The sequence below is a fragment of the Cryptomeria japonica genome, chromosome 3, assembly GCF_030272615.1.
Source record: "Cryptomeria japonica chromosome 3, Sugi_1.0, whole genome shotgun sequence".
NCBI lineage: Eukaryota > Viridiplantae > Streptophyta > Pinopsida > Cupressales > Cupressaceae > Cryptomeria > Cryptomeria japonica.
In genome coordinates, this window is record NC_081407.1 from 235,674,788 (window position 1) to 235,695,788 (window position 21,001).

At 34.8% G+C, this 21,001-nt stretch overlaps 1 protein-coding gene across 1 annotated transcript; it reads right to left on the minus strand.

The window, feature by feature from the left end:
• Positions 1-10,037: 10,037 nt before the first annotated feature.
• LOC131074398 (uncharacterized) lies at positions 10,038-20,727 on the minus strand. Its single transcript, XM_058011023.2, has 6 exons — positions 20,210-20,727; positions 17,570-17,889; positions 16,803-17,108; positions 12,707-12,815; positions 12,268-12,588; positions 10,038-10,212 (listed from the first exon to the last, which is right to left on the minus strand). The coding sequence occupies exons 1-6, from the start codon at positions 20,360-20,362 to the stop codon at positions 10,171-10,173; spliced, it is 1,251 nt and encodes a 416-aa protein (XP_057867006.2). The 5' UTR covers positions 20,363-20,727; the 3' UTR covers positions 10,038-10,170.
• Between the last annotated feature and the right edge of the window lie 274 nt (positions 20,728-21,001).

Consider the following 21,001-nt stretch of genomic DNA (forward strand, 5'->3'; position numbering starts at 1 on the left):
GCTATTTTCAAAGGGCGCTCCTGTCCCTCTCCAAGGGACCAGAGCGATTTTCCCTCAAGGCAAGTTTTTGGCAAAAGGAAAGCAAGTTTCGCGTTTGAGGTGGGTGGAGGAAGACACAATCGATCCGTTGAAGATAATTTTCGAAGCTAGCAAAGGACGAATTGGCTTGTAATTGTAAAAGTGCTCCCATCCCTCACTGAAGGACCGGAGCTTGAATTTCAAATTTGCACTGTTCTTGCAGGATCAAGACAATTTTATGATTTGAAGAGACCAAGGAAAACATGATTTATCCATTGAATATAATTTGGAAGGCTAACAAAGGACGGATAAGCTTGGATTTGCAAAATAGCTCCTGTCCCTCTCCAAGGGACCAGGGCGAAAAACTTAATATCCAGTCCTTCTCGCCAAGTTTGGACAAATCTAAGCCAAGGCGCGAATTTGAAATGATGTTTAAAATGCCTCGAGGTGGAAAGGAGTTACAAGGACCACGAATTTTGATGACAATTGGCAAAGGGCGCTCCTGTCCTTCACTCAAGGACCAGGGCGAAAATCTTGGGAAAGCACGTTTTTGCCTTGAAGAAGCGGGTTGAACACACATAGAAGAGATGAACGAAGGTCATTGCTTACCTCCAAACTTGATTTGGCGATCTAAAGGACAAAGACCAAGGACAAAAGATGAAATCGCTCCTATCCCTCACCAAGGGACCAGAGCGAAAATGCTTTAAAGTGCACTCATTTCAAAGATCGAATAAATTGAACTCGAAATTCTAAGTAAAAATGCCATCTTGGACGTCAAAAATGAGGTCTTGGACGTAAAAAACAAGAAGTGTGAGGTCCAAAAGGTATAGGCGCTCCTGTCCCTCTCCAAGGGACCAGAGCGATCTTGTTGATATCTATTATTTTCCCATGCTTGGGCGCCAATATCCTTCAAATTGCAAATTCGATAAAACCTTGAAATATTTTGAAATTAAATTGACATTTAATGATGGCGCATGGCATTTAATAATTAATTTTGAGCCTTAAAATCGAAATTTTTTAATTATAAAGGCATTTGAAATTAATTATTATTAATTTAAAATCAAAAGAAAGAGCGCTTGGGGTATTATTTTAATATTATTTATAAAGTCGGCCTCTTCTTTTATTTAATTTTTATTTATTTTTGGCTTATTTTCAAAGTCGGCCTATGGGAAATTAAAATGGTGAGTGCTCTATATATTTGGGGTGTGTTTTTCATTATTCAAATCATTCATTCATTGTTTCAAGTGCGATTTGGAGAAGCAAGGAAGGAGGTGCGAAATCTAGCTTGTGTGGAGCGAATTTCTACCAAGTGTGGAGACTAAGGAGGGCGAAATTCATCTTGAAGGCCATTGGAGAGGCGTATTTCTTGCTAGTTTGGAGGATAATTTCCAGATTTTTGAAGACATTTGAAGGCGAATTTCCAAATCTTGAAGAAGCTAGCTAAAGGAGGCGCAATTTTATCCAAGGGAGAGCTTTGATCTACGCTTTGCCTAGCAAAATTCATCTATTTTTACATCATTTCTTAGAGTTAATTCCCAAGTGGAGGTATGGCGTAATCACCTTGGCGCCATTTTTGAAGATTTTAATTTTGCTTTGAAAATCCTAAATTAGGAAATGATAACTCAAGATTTATCATGAAGTTTCCTAATTAAAATCTTGAATCTTCCTTTTAAAGTTTAATTTTTAGATTTCAAGATATATTACTAATTTTGAAATGTTGTGTAGGTATCAAGATGGCGATTCCCAAGCTCGAAGGATCTACAAGTCGGAAGGTTCTCCTCAAGGAAAATCAAGCCAGATCAAGGACAGTCTCCTCAAGGACGATCAAGCAAGGACAAGGGCGGCCTCCTCCAGTCTAGCATTCCAAGGCAAGGTACATCAATCATCCTACAAATCAAGGACACAAGAAGTCAGAACAAGGGTTCGTTGAAGAAGCAAATAGTTCCAGATAAATTAATTAAAGCTAGCTTCTCAACAACATCAAGTTGAATATTTACCAAGTTACAAGTGTCAGACGAGGTGGCATCCTAGTCATCACTTCTCCAGTCAGTGTGGTCCACCTCAACATGTCCAGATTCAATGTACCTAACTCATGGAAGGTGGCACAAACTCCGATGTACCTACCCCGGTTATCCATTGGTCGATTTTTCTAGAGAGGACATGTGTCCAAGCAATACAATTTTATCATTGGTCAAGCATTAAATGTTATGTAATGGTTGTAACAAACCTTAATTAGGGTTTTCATTGTTGAATCTTGGCCATTGATCTCGAATTGATCTAAGCCATCGAATTGTATTGAGGGCACTATATAAGCCCTGGCATTTCATTTTGTAAAGGCAGTTAGGAAGGAGTTGGAAAGCGGTTAGAAGACAAATAGAGAGTAGTTAGCTAGTTGATAGAATAGTAATTAGAGTAGAGTAGAGAGAGAAGGCAAAGATTGTTGCCAAGATGTTGTTGTAAAAGACTTGTAACTTCATTGAAGAAATGGTGAAATTTATGGGTCGATTCGACAATTTGCATGGTCTCTATACTTCTCATATTTGATTTCATGTTATTAGATGAGTGGAAGAAATGTGCTTGATTGATGGTGAAATTCGTATATCCATACTACTAGCAGTTTGTTGATTGCAGACTTGCCTTGCGTAGTCAACTGGAATCGTTCAGCCTAAGCTTAACTTCAATTGTCGCTTCTTCATTGATATGCATCAACCTGATGGTGTCTATGCCTGCAGTGATGATTTGAACATCATAAAGCTTCCCTTCGAAGATCGCACTAGCCTTGTGGAGATGGTCCTGCGATGTCCAAACAAGACCTAGTTAGAATTTCATCAGAGATCATTCATTGCTCTTACATTCTTAGTGTTAGGATTATATCCTCTCTTCGCCCTCGTCCTTTTTTTTTTTTTTTTTTCAAATCTAAGCTAGTGAGAGCCTATGTTCCAACAATATTCAAAGGCAAATCAAAAGTTCAATCATCAAATGTAAGTCCCCTTGTGATTCCAGCAAATCACATCATACCACAGAGAGCTTATCCACACGTAGAGATCCTACATATAAGAACCTTGAAGTTTCTCCGACTGATCCTTTTCACGATATCTTCAGCATTCGGAAACTTTATTCAAGAGAGGATAAGGTACCCTTGGGTATTTTATTCTGTGTTAGGCTGTGTACAAAATACACGTCAACAGAACACACATTTTTATTTAAATTACTGTATACGACAATGCAGTTCTGATACAACTGGAAAATATGTTGCAGGTTTGAAACATCACCATTGCAGGTCCAAACAACCCCTTAAAGCCTCCTAAAACTCACTTTATGCAACCATGTTCGCCCACAAACAATGCCAAACAGCCTGAGATAGACTCAAAAATTTGCGAGTCCCCTCCACGGTTGAGGGACGTCTGGGAGTCTCGGGGATGTCACTGCATCCCTTTTGGTATTTCTGACACAAGAAACTTTTGAGAAATGTCCCCCTGGTGAGGAAAGGTCTTGGAGACTATAGAGGAAACTTGGTGGCCGTAGAGGGATGGTGGAGCGACGTTTGCGTCTCGGGGATGTCCCCGACTCAGAAACTTGTGCATTTTCAGGGGGACACATCCCCGTGGAACACTGGCACAAATGCTAATGATGATGAAGAAGAGTTGCTGATAGCCACTGCAGATTTAACTGCAAGCCTTGCACTTATTTTGTTGCCAACAGGTGTTGCACTTTCTCAGATGCTAACAGGCCTTGCACTTATTCAGTTGTCAGCATGCTATAACACCCACAACTGATGTGGTGACAGGCTTGACTGATGTCTAGGTTGTTGCAGATTTTGAGATGTTAACTATCCTTGCACTTATTTAGTTGCCAATAGATGTTGCACTTGCTCAAATGCTAAACAGTCTTGCATTGATTCAGTTGTTGGCATGTGTTGCACTAGCTAATATGCTAACGAGTCTCGTATTTGATTTAGATACCAAGAGGGTTTGCACTTAATGAGTTACTGAGAGGGTTTCCCTTTATTTAGATTCCAACAATCTTCTCTTCTATGGACAGGTTTATTCTATGTCTACATCTACAACTTATACATGTTGCACCTACATGCATTCTCCATTTATTCTTCAAATTCTAGTGATAAATTCAATTTTTTCTCTAGAGTGCTAGGTGATATGTTAAGATTGATAATTTTACAGATTTTCTAGAGTAACTGGGGACAAATGTTGATTGATGAGACAATTGCATATTTTCAAAAGTGTTAGTGATAAGTCATGAGTAATGAGATTGCTTCAACACGATGATAACTGCAGATGGAGTGAGGATCATTAAGCTCTATCTATGCATATGTGAGATCATACAAGTGCACATCATCAACTATAAGGTCTCCATTTCCTCACCACTGATGATCATTTTGTAATTTGTTTGGATCGATGGTCACATACATGTACATTGGCCATCCAAGGACACTGTCAAACTTCCATTTGATGTCATTTGTGGATACTAGTACCCCTACATTGCTATCCTTGCGCCTAGCAAATGATACCATCCTTGTTCTTTGGGGTGGATTGATTTCATTACCAGCGATCTTCTCTTTTTTTGATAGCCATTTCACCTGTTACAGTCCTTGGGTCCATTCTTGATATGACTTTTGATTATTTTAGATGATTTGAGATACCATTTTCTACTTTTGATGATGGTGACAGACCTATAGGTTGGTTCTATGATATTCATGGCTGATGTGATAATCGGAATAATCGATGATGAATAGGTTTCCCACAAACATTAACGATGATGATGATGAGGAGGAGTTGCTGACAGATGCTGCAGATCTTGAGATGTTCATTGGCTCTGTACTTATTTAGTTGCCAATAGGCATTGCACTTGCGATGATGAGGAGGAGGAGGAGTTGCTGGCAGATGCTGCAGATCTTGAAATGTTCATTGGCCCTGCACTTATTTAATTGCCAATAGGCATTGCATTTGCTTAGATGACAACGATCCTTGCAGATATTTAGTTGCCAATAGGTATTGCATATCCATTGATGCAAACAAGTCTTGCACTTGATTTAGATACTGGCATTGCACTTATTTAGATGTCAACAAGCTTTGCCTTCTATGGGCAGGCTTATTCTATGTCTAGACACAACTTCTTGTACATGATGGAGCTACACATATTCTCCATTTCTTCTCTGAGATTCTTCAATGGATGATTGTGGCTTAAGGGGTATGACTAGGGAAATACACACTTATTCTTTGGCTTATAGATGAATGCAACAAATATAGATGCAAATCCATAATTCCAGTTGTAATTTTATTTTTTTCTTCGAAGTGCTAAGTGATGTGATAAGACTGATAACTTTGGAGATTTTTCAGAGTGTATGTTAATAAATTTGACAACTAAAGACAAGTCACGAGTAATGAGATTGCTTCAACATATTCAATTAGTGCAAGTGCAAGGACAAAGTGAAGAGTGAATGATTGGAGGATTGCAGCAATTAAGCTTTGTTGAACGATGCCACTTAGGGGTGACAAATTCTCATCATTCATGAGACGAGAATCAGAGATACTTGCATTTTTCCATCAAGTCAAGATCAGGGGTGGACATTGGCACTTAATTGATGTGTACCATACTTGTAATCTCAACCTGGCGAGGTTATCTTAATCCTTAGTCTTATGTGCACCATTCTTTGTGGTGATCATTTGTAGACGTTTATATATCTACCTAGTAGGTGCATATAAAGCTGTTCATTACATTTTCCACAAATATACCCCATCCAATTTTTTATGACATGGGAAGGTTTAACTTATAGCTCACGGCTTGTGGAAGGTCTATAAATAGTTGGATTATGCCTTCCTTTAGGTGTAACAAGCATGTGAAACTGAAAAGTGATGGGGATAAGTCTAGATATTCCTTGTAACCAAACAAATGTCTCTTGTCTCGTCTTATCTCTACTCTCTTATTCTTCTATTGTGACAATGTTTGGATGAATGTACACAATGATGGCATAGAGTAGCTGATGCACACTTCTTCAATAGTTCTGGTTAAGAGTTAACTAGATTTATATGTTCAGATTTATTTTAAACTTCATGAAGTAAGAATATGACATAGCCATCATGTAAGAGCTTTCCATGAATAATAGAACTATAAATAGATAAATATAGCTACCATTGATTGTTCCATACAAAAATAAATAATTATGAGATTTGTACCATGATTAGAAATGTAGTATCACCTTCATAACTCAATTGTGGGTATGTTCGTTTGGCTTGATAACTGCCAAAACTCACACATGCTTTCTTATTTAATGGATGGGAAAGTGCATTATGAAGCTTAGAATACTATTTATACTTGGTTAATTATAATTGCAGATGTCTTATTTAATGCATTGGAAAATGCACTTTCAAGCTTGAAGTACCCTTTACACTTAGAATGGGATAAATACAACAGCATTAACATGGGTAACAACAGCATCAACATGGGTAACTTGCAGCCCCCTTCGGCCCTCTTCCAGCCTTCTTTTGTCACTGGTGTTGTTGACCCTGTGGGGGCCCTTCCGGTGGATCTTAGCATTGCCTGGTCTGTGGTTGCTCGCAGGCGTAAAGGGAAATCTTCTCCCCTGCCCCATACCCCCCTCGTGGGGGTTTGGGTGGCCCGTCCCCCCTTGAGTGGGGTTTATTCCCTGGTTGGTTAGGTTCCTGTGTTTGTTCCTTTCCGCCTTTGGGCTGTGGTTCTCTTCCAACATCATCTCTCTTGATGTTGCTTTTTGTTAAGGGTCAGCGTCCTAGTTAACGCTGCTTTTTTAATAAAAAACATGCATATTTTTGGGAATAATGGTCAGGTGGAGGCCTTTGCAAATACTAATCATGGTACCTCCCCTTTTTCACTAGGGAGTAAGGTAGAACTCACTAGTACACATTATGTTACAATATGCACTCAATTTGAGTGGTTCCTCAAGTTTTGTCACAAGGGGGTATCCATGGGGTTCAAACCTGAGACCTTGCTGTCGCTATGGCAGCATATTATTGCTGCGTTATAGAACTGCAGCTACATGGATAGGATGCATTGCTGGGCTTGAACTCTATTCATTGTCTTGGCAATAACCTCTTTGTAGCAGAAAATTATTGTCATTCTATTTATTTACTCTCTGATACAAGTAGCGTAAGCACCATAGGGTCAGGATCATGCCTTCCCAAGGTATATTTGCACCTATTTAATATTCAACCACCTCATTTTATAATTTAGCTTTGTATCTTGCATAACACTACATATACCATTTAGAAGACAAGATCCTGGCAAGAATGGAGTCCCTTGCTACGCTACAAAATGACATTTTACCTTCCAAGTCAAACATAATTATGGGAAGGTAAAGTAGTTGGCACACACAAGGGTTCTTTTAACCGTTAGCCTCTAACAAATCCTGACCGGCCATATTTAAATCGACCACAGTTTTTATTCATGAAGTCCTTGCTGCTTGAATGCTGCAGCATGCACCAGTTATTTGGATCACTTTAGTGTTACACTAATTTTTACTCTTGAAGACATGGCGCTTGAATTACATTTATATTTCTAATTGAAGAGATGTCCTTTTAGAAAATATGGGAAAACACTGCTCTGAATCCATACCATAAAGCACCATGTAAGGGCCCTTCTGTAGTGCTTTGTTAATACTCAAAAGGAACCCTACATAATACTATCATTATGGTCTCATGTTAAAGATTGTACCAGGATGGTACTTTTCTGTATCATCAGTTTTCTCTCTATTGCTCGACACATTTGTATTGTGCAAAAATAAATCGTGTTGCGATGGTTGTAATATACCCTAGATTGTGAGAATGGTGCGCCGAAATTGTTTGAGCCACCATGGTGCTGGCATTTGGGTTTTGGTGCAAATGGAGTACTTTGGGAGTAGTTAGTATATGGAATAAAGTAGGCAAACATTTATGGTCTGTAGATCCCCTTTTGTTGCATTTCAATAACAGTAGCAAAAAGAGAAAAACATACACAAACAGGTCTATGTGAAAGCAACCACTACTCACCAAATCACTCGGGGATTTATTTTCAAATTGCTATCTTATTCTTTTCTCTTTCCCCAATCTAGGTAATACTTGTTGAATGAATTGAATCCCTTAAAATATTGTATAGAAGACGCCCTTGAACATTTTAGAGAGCTACACTATGTCTAGACTCTAGAATGTCACATTCTTGCAAATTGATGATCTGTCATATCTTCCGTAGTGAAACTTATAATTCTATCATGTGATGTTCACACCCCAGATTTTCCGTACTATTTGACCACAAAAATAAAGTGGAGATAGAGTTTAAGAGATTTTCGTTAGGGTAGTTTTTGGGGCCTGGTTTCCAGCTTTGTTTTGTGCCTTTTTATGTGAAATGAATACATGCATTTTTGCCTGTTTCTTTTGCCATTTCAAATAACAATATAACATATTATATCTTGTTATGCCTTGCCATAAACAAGGTAATACTTAGCTAATTCTATTCTTGGATGCTTTTGACATTTCTCATAAAGCTTTTATATCTCGGTAAATAATCTTAATTTCTTAATATAAAATCTTATTTTTAATTTCATGACTTTTTTATTGCCCGCATAGATTATTTCTGCTATGATTATATTTCATTGAATCAACACCAAATATTTTGAAGTTAAAATTTATTTTTTAAGAAGTTTCTGAGGAAGAAGACTGGAGGCAGCAGAAAAATGGACGACAAAAGTGCATCTGTTCTTCATTAGCACGAAAGAAGAGGCTGAATGATTGCATAAGACACAAAAAGAAGAGAAACAATGGATGTATGGAAACAAAAATTTGAATGCAGATGGGATGGCAGGGAAAAAAGGAAAAAAACGGGGTGGAATGAAATTTGAATGAAACAAAACACAAACAGTATCATTTGGTTGGACTTTTGATGCCTTTGCTATGCCACATCTCAGCATGACATGTTGAATGGCAAACTTCCATACACATCTTCATATCTAGTAATGGAAGATATGTATTGCTAGAGGTTTACACTCAACATATGTATTTTATAAAGAGCTAAAAATGCATGTTTTGTCATAGGTTGCTTTCGCAAACTTATCTTTTGTTTCAAAATAAGTAACACAAGGACAGTGGAACACAAGCAAAACTCACAAACCAAATGGCACTGTAGAATCAAGATAGAACGCATTGACCAAGAGACTAGTCAAGCAGTTTAAACCTGAAGAATTCAAGAGAGGTTTGAGTGCTTGTCACAATTCTTTTCACCAAGTAACTAAAGTGAAGATGCAGTCTTCCTTTTTAAGTCATGGAGGTTCTATAAGAAGGTTGAGTAATTCGTAGAGAAGCAGTTTACCTACCATCGCAAAAAACAACCTTCTCCCCTTCAAACACCATCTTGCCTTTCTCAGTAGCAAGCTCCAAAGGAGAGGTCTCAATCACCTTTTACATGTCATTCCGTTAGCTTGAGGGATCTCCTCATTTCCTTCATTTGATATAACATTTGATTTCCTCGTGTTGCCAAGGTAGGTAGCAATTATTTGGTAGTTATTCAAGGCCACCTCGAAAATCCTTTATTTCCAAACATCAAACGTCATAACTCAAGGAGTCATAATATATAATTATCTTACGCACTACAACGTTCACATAGAACCTAACAATCAATAATTGCTTTTTGGAGTGAGTCATGGGGTCAATAGTGATGAGTTGCCCAAAAGGATTAGTAATACATGTGAGAACCTCCAAATCTCAATATTAATACTTTTTTATTTCAATAAAATATTAACTAAGTTTTATTTAATACTTTTTATTATAAATATTCATGATCATCATTTATCATAATATATGAAATTAAAGAAGAAAAATGAGAAAATGATAAAATAGCTAGCCATCCCTTATTTTAGATAAGGGAAAAATTTAAGAGGCTAAATAGTTTCTTATTGAACACATTATTATATCTTTGGAATCACATCCTACAAAATCTAGGCATCATGTTACAAATATATGACTTAGAGAGGCTGACCATAATATTACAACATCAACTATATACTTACAAAGCTTAGATATCATATACAAATGTTACCTTTATTACAATCCACATTAAATGATGGTTTAAATACATAAAAAAATATTAAAGAATTTATAATTTAGCAAAATAATCTTCATTCTCTTGCTCTGATTATAGCTGCAAGCCTCTTTGATCCTTTGACAATTTATTATTCTGCATAAACATACAAAAAATTAGCTACTTCATATGATTGTTTCAAAAATATATTATTATGATTGAACTAGAACCAAAATTCAACATATTTAAAATATCAATTTACAAATATATTGTAAGAAAAAATCAATAATAAATAAAAAAATAAATATTAAAGTAAAAAGTTCTTCGAACATTGTTAATCACCACTAATTTAACTTGAATTCTACTTACATAAAATTTTAATTGCCACTAATTTGACTCGAATTTGACTTAACATAAAATTTCAAAATGATGATTCTTCACAATCCTTGATATATTTAGTGAAAAGATTATTACAATTTGGGATCCCAACTTGGTCACTTTTTAACATCTCTTATAAAACAATGATATGTTCACTTTATCTTATAATGTTCAAATTTTGTATCATTCAATTTTGATTATTTGATTAAGCTCCGTAGAAGTAAGTCTTATTAATCCATCTATAATGTGAGTGAATATATTACTAACAATAATATAAGCTGAAGTTAATTTTATAATTGATACTAATATCAAAATTAGTTGATGACAATTACATTAGAATCATTTGCCTATTTAATCCAAGCTTATTTCATCTTATATTATTTTCTATGTCAAAAATTGCATTTAAACAAGTGTTATATCTTTCCAAATACTCCATTCAAATGCTTTGAGTATATCTTAAAAATACGAAGTTTCATACATAAAAAAATTGTGCAAATGTTATATCTTTCCAATGTAATCTTTATTTAACAATTAATCATTATCTTAGTTTTAATTATATCTAAAAAAATATAAAGGGTCACACAAAAAACAAAATATTATTTCATCTAGCATAATGATTCCCTTGCCTTACCACTTTTACATTAATACATACACACATGTTATAATAAATAAAGAACACGACTAATCATTCATCTCTATTAAGAGAATGTAAATATCTTTTGGACTAAAATATCTAATTACTTCAATTTTTTTAATGAATCCTAACACTAACACACACTAGTCTATGTAAAAATCTAATATAACATTTTCCATCTATTACGGGCTTGAGAGTAATAATTTGTATTTGTTTTAATGTTTTAACTCCCTTCTTTTTGAATTTTTTGATTTGATTAAATGTTCTTTTAGTTTCATTGTATGCTAATATTAATTTCTTGATAATTAAATAATGTAATTTCAATGATTATGTTCAATATTTATGTTAATGATTCAATAGTATTGAAATTAAAAACATTTACAATTTTCTATTAGATTCCTAAACCATGCCTTAACCTCATTCTTGTTTAAGGCTCCAATAAGTGAATGAAACAACTCATGAATTTATTCTAGAAATTAATTTACATTTGATGTGGTTTATGATAATGCTATGAATAATATATATATATTTTTTAATATTTGATCTTATTTATGATAATACCATTTCATATGACTTCTCAATCTTGCTCATATTTAAGGCTCTAAAAATGACCAATCGCCCATACAAGTGAATTAGGAGCTATGGTATTAGTTCTAAAGGATGAAAACTAAACTATATGTCCAAACTTTAAAGCTTATTTCCTCTACTGGCATCTTCATATACTAGGATGAGAACCAACACCATATTATGGAATTTCACAAGTCATGGGAAGATGTAGATGAGTCGTGTTCATAATTTCATCATTGATGTCCTTATCATCGAAATGGATAGAGATGTATCCTGCAATCTTTGTGTCTTTAAGAATGCTGTTTCAACATTGTGCAGTCTATCTTGCAAAACTTTCATATCATCCCCATATTTGTGTAGCAATCAGTTGGAAGTGATTCAACTTTTTTTTTTCTCTTACTTAAGCTTTCCGATATGTGGTAGATTTGTATTTGTCACCTTTACTAAATTAGGATGGGGATTATCACGGCTCTGGTTAAGACCATTTTAAGGGATTTTTTAAGTGTTTGAGTAGCTATGTCATCATGTTGTGGTAAAAATGTTGCTTTCAAATATTAGATTCATTATTTGAGAAAAGTTGCTTTTAACTTCTAAGTGCACAAGCACGGAAAAATGAGGTTTAAGTGAAATACCTGTAATTTATTGCAGACTTCAATAACTTCAGCAAGAGGTGCCGAATCACCAAAATTTCTTTCCACAAACTGATAAGCAACACCCGTCTTTCCACTACCCATTACGAACATTCCACCTTTAATGGTACCTTCTCCTTTATAATTCATTGGTATTCCTGTGGCTTTTGCACGCTTATAGTTCTCAATGGCATTTTTATTGAAAATAAAGCCAGTTATGAATCCCTCTTTTGGTAGCTTCCCTCCTCCAAGAGCTCTGAAAAAGTCTTTTGTTGTGTCCACAACTACAATTCCACCCCAATAACGTGGCCAGAACTCCTTCACCTGCATTATATTTTACATTTTAATATAAAACAATGAAAACACTGGTAGCTGTCCAAGCTTAAATTTTCCTATTGATAATCAGCTTTAAGATATGGTATTAATGGACAAAAAGTAAGACCTCCGAATCAATGAACTCATGGAGAACAGCAATTAGTTGAAAACCCAATGCATCAAAAATGGGTTTCCTGGCATAAATCTGATGTGCTTCTGCTCGGCACATCACACACCTGCAATCGTCACCACAGATCACAAATTATTCATCAATATATTGTGTTGGAAATAATCTCTTAATATTGCTTTACTTCACATATAAATTAATGAAGTACAAAAGCAAATAAGTTTGAAAATTGGTATCAAGAACGCCAAATTTGAAGCCAACTTTCAATCCTTAGTTATACAGAAGCAAAGAATGACTGCGAAGCTGAATTGTTATACATTACAAACATGTTTCAATGCGAGTTAACAACAGGACACAATGTAACTGGCCTAATGTATTGCAATGTATGTACTATTAAACTCTACGTAGATAGACAGATAAATGAACGAACATTCATTACTAATGTCCTCTTCACACCCTATTTGTGATTTCTGATGGTCTTCTAAATAAGGTCTTTTAAAGAAAACTTTGACTACATCATAAGTAAACTTCTCAAATTCCAGGCTAATGGATAAGTAAATTTGATGAGTACTAGAGCACTTTTTAAGACATCAAAAATAAATTAGAAGCAAAGAACCAAATCTGAAACAAAATGCAAAGCTCTGAGAAATGTTTCATTTTGATAACTAAAAGAAGTACAGAAAATCGGGTGTTCATAAAGATTGTGTCGAAACTAAACTTAAAACTTAGCGTCCATCCTTAATTATAAAAATTTCCATGTTTGCAACACGGTCGTCAAATGACTTTTGATGAACATTTCTCATATTTTTTGAAGGCAGCTATTTATAGCATGTAGATAGGTCTATCGGTCGAGTATGTTCTGCAATTCAGTTAGGATGTTCTAATATGTAATTTAAGTTAATGTTGATGGTGTTCATCAATGCCATAGATCGATGTTTGGAAGAGGACCAACTGTTAACTATCTTCTAATTTAACCATCAAATTAGCTACACAGCCCTTAAAAAAATGTTAAATATATTATTCATAATATACATCATTATATAATTGTGTATGTTAAGACTTCATTTTGAAATCTCATCAAATATTAATTTCTAAAAAGAAAAATACATAACAAATATAATTTAATATAATATTTTAAACATAAAGCGTTTCTTATATGAAGTGGATCAGTTGATTTCGAACATCAACGACGCAAATTATTAGAAAGGGATTCAAGATGACGAAGATCATCCAGATTGTTGGATTATGTTGTTTTTCAATCGCGGGTTTTCTATTTTCCACATTCATTCTGCCTTCCAACAATTGGAAACGAGGGAAAAAATGGCTGAGAAACCTGTAAAAACTTCCAATTAAGCACCCCCAGAAAACACTCTTGCCCCAAAAAGTGTCTGGCCACTAAAGGAGCTCGCTAAACACCTCATGAGAAAAAATATTTCACCAATCAACTTGCGAGGAATGCCGTCAGGAACAAAAGCTGACAGGGTTTAGAGTGACGTAGGTGGTAAAAAAAACATCGGGCATAAAAACGTCAGGGTTTTAAAAAATGATGGTAAATCAAACGAGAGGCCACCCCGTAGCGATTATGTAGCTTTATATGCTGGATTTTATTTTCTTGCATCATACAAAATATTTCATTACTTTTGTATTTGTTTTTTTAAAATTATTATTATATATTATATTCTATAATAAAAACTATTAAATATAAATATTAAATTATTATAATCAAATTAAACTAACATATAAATATAATAGAATTTATGATAAATATAATATTATGTATTTTATATCTATTTATATTTATTATTTAATTATATATTTGTTTTATATATAATAAATATTATAATTATATTGATTGTTGGTAAAATTGTGGTGTTATGGTGCTTGTCAACAAGGTTCAAATCTTTTAATGATGAGGTCCTCATGTGCATAGCTCTAGGTCAAAAGCATTTACTATTTAAAAAAATAAATATTTATATTGATTGTTCTATATTAAATAATATATTATTTATTTTAATCTAATATATATTAAATTATAATATTATTTGAGAACTACTTATTTTTTAATTATTTAAATAAAATAAGACAATATTTGTTGTATTTCTAAATATTAGAATTAATGGTGTAATCTTTATATCCCCCAATCTCTCCCCCTCCCATTCTCTCCTCTTTTATTTAATTTAGTCTAATATGTAGATTAAATTATGATATAATTTGAAAACTACTTTATAATGATTTAAAGGAAATAAGATAATATTTATCATATTTCTAAATATTAGAATTAATAGTGTAATCTCTCTCTCTCTCTCTCTCTCTCTCTCTCTCTCTCTCTCTCTCTCTCTCTCTCTCTCTCTCTCTCACACACACACACACACACACACACAACTTCTCCCTCCCGATCTCTCCATGTTTTCCCCTCTTTATCTCTCTCCCTTTCTCTTAATTACAGTTTGTCTATGTCCTCTTTCTCACTCTTGCCCATTCTATTTCTATCTCCCTATATCTCTCTCCCCCTCTCTATCTATATCTCATTATGTAGATACCTCTCTTATTCACTCCATCTCTCACACTCTATATCTTTATCTCCCTCTTTCTTTTTTATCTCTTTCTATCCATATCTCTACTTTTATCTCCTTATCTCTCTCTATCCCTCCTCCCTTTGTCCATGTCTCCGATATATCTCTATCTATATTTCTCTCTCCATCTCCCTCTCACTCCTACCTATACCTTTCCATTCATATCTTTCTCCACCTCTATCTCACTATCCCTTTCTATCTCTCTATATTTCCCTCTATCATATCTCATCCTCTCTCTTTCTATATCGCCCTTTATCATGTCTCTTCCTCTCTCCCTCTCCCTATCCCATCCTCTCTCTCTCTCTCTCTCTCTCTCTCTCTCTCTCTCTCTCTCTCTCCCACTCTCTCACACACACACACACACACACACACACACACACACACACACACACAGACAATCCATCTCTCCCTCTCTTTATCTCTACTATTCTCTCTCTTTCTCTTTTCATATATTTACCTCTCTCTTTCTCCATTCCTCTATCTCCCCCTCTCTCTCCCCCCCCCCCCCTCTCTCTCTCTCTCTCTCTCACACACACACACACACACACACACACACTCACTCTTTATCTCTACCATTCTCTCTCTTTCTCTTTCCATATATTTATCCCCCCCCCCCTCTCTCTCTCTCTCTCTCTCTCTCCTTATATCTCTATTACTCTTACTATCTATATCTCTATCTATCTCTCGCTATCTTTATCTCTCCATCTCCCCTCTATCTATATCTCTCTATGCATTTGTCTCCCTCTTCCTTTCTTACTCTATATTCATCTCTATCTCTATCCCCTCCCGCCTCCTCCACTCTCTCTCAACCTATCTCCTTCTTCTAGACCTTTATATCTATATCTCTTTACCCCTCTATCTCTCCACATTTTTTCTTCCATCTCTCCCTCTATCTTTATCTCATTATTATCTCTCCATCACTCTACTAATTGACCTCATGTATAATACAAATGTATGCAAAAACTAAAACATTTTTTTCTAACCTTTGCACACAAAATGCAAAGAGTGTAGCAATTAAAAAGAGTTTTGAACCCTTAAGAAGAAAAGATCACTAAGCTCCTAATATTTGCTTCCCAATTACATAAAAAACCTCTGATTTTTTATAAAAGAAAATGAGTGCAACTATTCATCTGTTTAATATGATTATAAGAGCATCCCAGCTTCCTAGAGAAATTTTCAGTTAACTGCAGGCCAATATGATCTAATATGATCTAAATGGTGACTGAACCAACAATTTACCAATTCTACATTTAAATAATTAAAACATATAAAAAGCTCGACGAGAATGTTTGTGATGGTTATGTGGACACTATAAAAGTTCAAAATTCCTAAACCCCATAAGGTTGAATGGTAATAATACCTACTCGTGTAACACATGTTAATAGCTCTTAAGAATACGCTTGAGCTTATCCACAACATTATAGGGAACTCACTTTCCGATCCAAGATTTCCTGGAAATTTTTTTTTTTGAAAGAATAAAATATAGAATTTTCCAATATCATGAAGGATTTGAAAAAACTCACCCGGGACGCCTGATGCAGAGGACAACAGCTGGTTTGTCTAGCCATAAATCTCCAGCTTTCATGGGGGGCGGGGTCTTCAATTCGCCTATAGCCCACGCCTCCATACCCACCTTGTAGTCTGGTGTCAGCTTCTTAACCGAGATGCCTTCTATCATGGTGTAAGGGACAACGTCTTCACCCAAATACGGCGGCTTAACCAGCCCACAACACCTTGGATCTGTGGGAGCCGCAGCCACGATTCCCCTCATAGCAATACCCTTTTCGTCACTTGTGGGTGGAAAGGAAACATCTCTGCTCATAAAAGGCCTGGGCGGAAACAAACAAAAGATACTTCAGAACTTTTATCAGGGCACAAGAACCCGCGATCTATTGTCCTTGTATATAGCTATGTGATCACTGAGCAGTTATGCATATCACCAGTTCTTTGTGGTTTTATAGTCTGCTATGACCTATTGATCATCTACAAAATTAATTTTAAAGTTTGATCTTTCGGAATAATAACTAATTAAGTGAATTCAGATCTCTGTAGTCACATAGACTAGACATCGAATAGTGTCCAAAATAAAATCATTTCAGTTTCAATTTTGATTTTTTGGTTTCATATATTTACATGTGGTATTGATCTGCCTATGTGATTAATTGTGGAACATAGTGATGAGGGTGATCCCAATTGGGAAAAGCACACAGGTCTTTCCAGAAGTTTTGTTCGATTATCATGGATTAATGTGGAAGGTCAAAAACATTATCAAAATTAATGCCAATTTCACCTGGGTGGGGCGGGGCTAGGAGCTGGATTAGGACTACTCATCATTGTGGTGGAAGATATGCTGTACTCGCTCAGCAGTGAAGTACTGGTGTTCATCTTTTTCCTTGCAGGGAGAACCATGTTAGGAGGCATGGGCACCCCGCAGGCCACAGACCTATCCATGAAGCGAGCAACATGGCCTCTCTTCATCCCACACTGTGAAGAAAGGACCCTAGGATCCGTGCTCAGAAGCTCTGGCAAGGACTTCCCAGAGGCCTCCAGTACATCAGCGTACTCCATGAGAGAACGGTTGTGCAAATAAGATCTAATTTCCAGTGCATCCTGAAAAAATAAAACATTACAAATTAAAAAGGGGTTGAATTGCAAGAAAAAAATGACCTGGGTGAAAGAACAAAATTGTGTCCTACTTTTATAAATTTAAAAAGAATGAATAGAATTGTAAATTCATAGAGGATAAAAAGAAACATTTTTAGTGTACGATTGCAGGGAGTACATTGATGTTTGTGCGGTTCAAACAGGGTTGCAAGGGAAAATTTAAGGTGCTGCATTTTTTTTAACGTATTGGACTCTAAAAACTTGTGAAATTTGTTATTAATATTCTTAAATTTTGAGCAAGACTAAAATTGATCTAGATACCGGACCACAAACACATAAAAGTTACTACCGATGTTTATAAATTTTAGATAAATTTAATAACTTTGAATCTAAAAGCATACAAAAATTATTTCTGATCTCTGAAAATTATGGAAGAATCTGATGATTTGTAATGTCAAAAGTGCTGTAGTTCAATTGATGAATGCGATGGTATGTATGTTCTTAATTTTGTCATCTATTAATATTCAAACCTCAGAAATATGATCTTAACATAATGCTTCCTGTGACTTTGATGAAGTAGTGAATGATATAAAATATTAAAAAAATTAATTATAATTTATATAAAAATTTTGGCTCGTCTCAGCAATGAAATTTTACTATCAAAATTTTTGAACAGTTAAACGGTGAATTTTTCCTACAAGACGAACATTTCTTTCTGCGATTGCGGACAAGAGCAATGTTTTTAGAATCTATTGACAAGAATAAATTGTTGGAATTTTAACATTAAAATAAAAATATTGTATTAGCTATGGGTTAAGATAAGAAAAAGAAAGAATTCACATGTATATACCTAATAGTGACCAGTCTGAACAAATCTGATGAATTTAGGCTGTATTTTACACGAAGTTGGGTGTGCGTCTAAAAATTCAGGTACAGTTTGTTAAAAAATGGATAAAAGTCTGCTGAAGGATGAAATATTGGTAAAAAACCGAGGGAAAATTTTCAATGTAATGTAGTACGGATTAAATATTTTCTCACGAACTGTAAATTGTTAATTTACTACACAATTTTATAAATCGTCGGCCTTTTTTTAAATTTTGATTCTTAAACTTTCTGTATTTTCAGCAAAACTTTGTGAATAAACAAATTATAGGTTAATTTATAGGAAGGATAATGAATTTCATCCTATGCTAACAATTAGTATTAATTGGATATACAATAATAATAAATATTTAGAAAAAATACTGTATGAAAATTTATATATTATTGGAGAAATAAGCTTGAACAATGATAAAGAACCTTGTCACAAAAAGAACTTAGCAGCTTGCAAGATCTTAGGTTGATTCTTAACCAGTCTATATGTTTTCTGTTACGAAAAATTGTTTAAATTTTGATCAGTAGCATCTCGGTTAATAATAATTTTACATTACTAAAATAAAAAGCTGAAAAAGTGTTTGAAATATCTTGACTTTGTATGCAGGTTTTTAGTGAATTGGTCGAAGGGATAATTCAAAAGTTATAAGAAACATTCTATTTAACTTCAGTCGTATAATAGAGTGCTGAAGTTTCTCAGTAGTAGTTTATTTTAGCTTCAGCAACACTCTGTGTGCGAATTATGAAGTAAATTTTGTAAGTTCATAACATTTACAAATTCCAAAAATGATGTTAGGTTTTTTTTAAAATTGCATGACTCTTTGAGAGAAATATGATTGCGTAGGTAACATTTACACAAATAACAGTTTGCACTTTGGTAGACACTTTTCAGCTGTCAAGGAGGAAAACTGCTAAGGCATATGCTTGGAGAAATCACACCCATTTTCTAATAAGAAAAGCATTGGAAAACCATACAAGAACTAAAAAAATGGATATTTTTTAATATGACGAAGGGTTTGTAAAGATTGGATTGAGAAGATTTTATCCATCCTGGATTGAGTTTAGATTTATAATCAACCTACTGTAACCTGTGAAAACAGGGCTTATTTTGACATAATGAAAATAATTGTGTCTATATCTTCCACTTAAGGTATGCTATTTTATCATATAAATAAATTACTGCTAGGTAAGACTGTCTTTCATCAGGCCTCTTTACCTGCATGAATTTGTTTTTCCCTGGTATTTTCGAATAATGTACTGTAAATCAAATATTCAAAATTTCTGTAAATTTAACAAATCCAGCCACAATTCTTTACACAAAAACTTTGGCGTGCCGTTCTTTTCCAAAATTTGCTTGCTTCTTCCACGATTTTCTTCTAAATTATGTAAAGGCTTAGGAATAGGAAAATAAAGTAATTTTATAAAGGAATTGTGAAGTTAAAGCGTTACTCACTCGCTGTTGTGCGGTGAGACTGTGAGCTTCCATGTCCTGAACATTCATCATCTTGAGCGTGGGAACGTCATCCCACCCTTCCGAAACGAGATAATCCATAACTTCCTTCAGCACTCCATTACCAACGAAATCTTCGATCGAATATGAAGCCATAGAAGTCAACCAAAGACAAAAGGAAAAGGTTAAGCGGAAACTTGCGTTAACCCTCGAATACAATCAGACTGCAGATGCCAGGGCCGGGGACGACAGTTTTTCGGAACGACATAGCTTTCAAAAAATTTCTTTTCTTTTCAATCGGGCAGTGGCGTGCTTGGAATTATTCAAGCTTGGCATCTGTGGTTCCGCTGGACGATCAGGACCGCGTCATCTGATTTGTTTTACCCTTTGTCTTTTGTTTTTATTTGCTTTTGGGTGGGAGGATTCGACCTCGCGACGTGTGGGAACACAGTAGATTGGCCAGAACGATGTGGGGTTTCTTTTAAATTATTTGTTTGTTTGACGGGATAGCTTGCAACAAAACAATGAGATCACACTCTAAAGTATACGTCTAATATTAACGTTAAATTAAGTTTGAAAATCCAATGATATATATATTGTGTATTTATTTTTTGAAGAGTGTTACCGACTAAATATTCAATTGCCTAGCATGCTCAATTTTCACTCGCTTAGGTATATGGTATATATTCAATTGTGTAGCATACGTAATTTATAAGATATGGTTTATTTTTGTAATGGATTTATAGGGCGTAGCTTGGAAAGGATTACATGTGTTGATTTTTTATTTTTATTTTT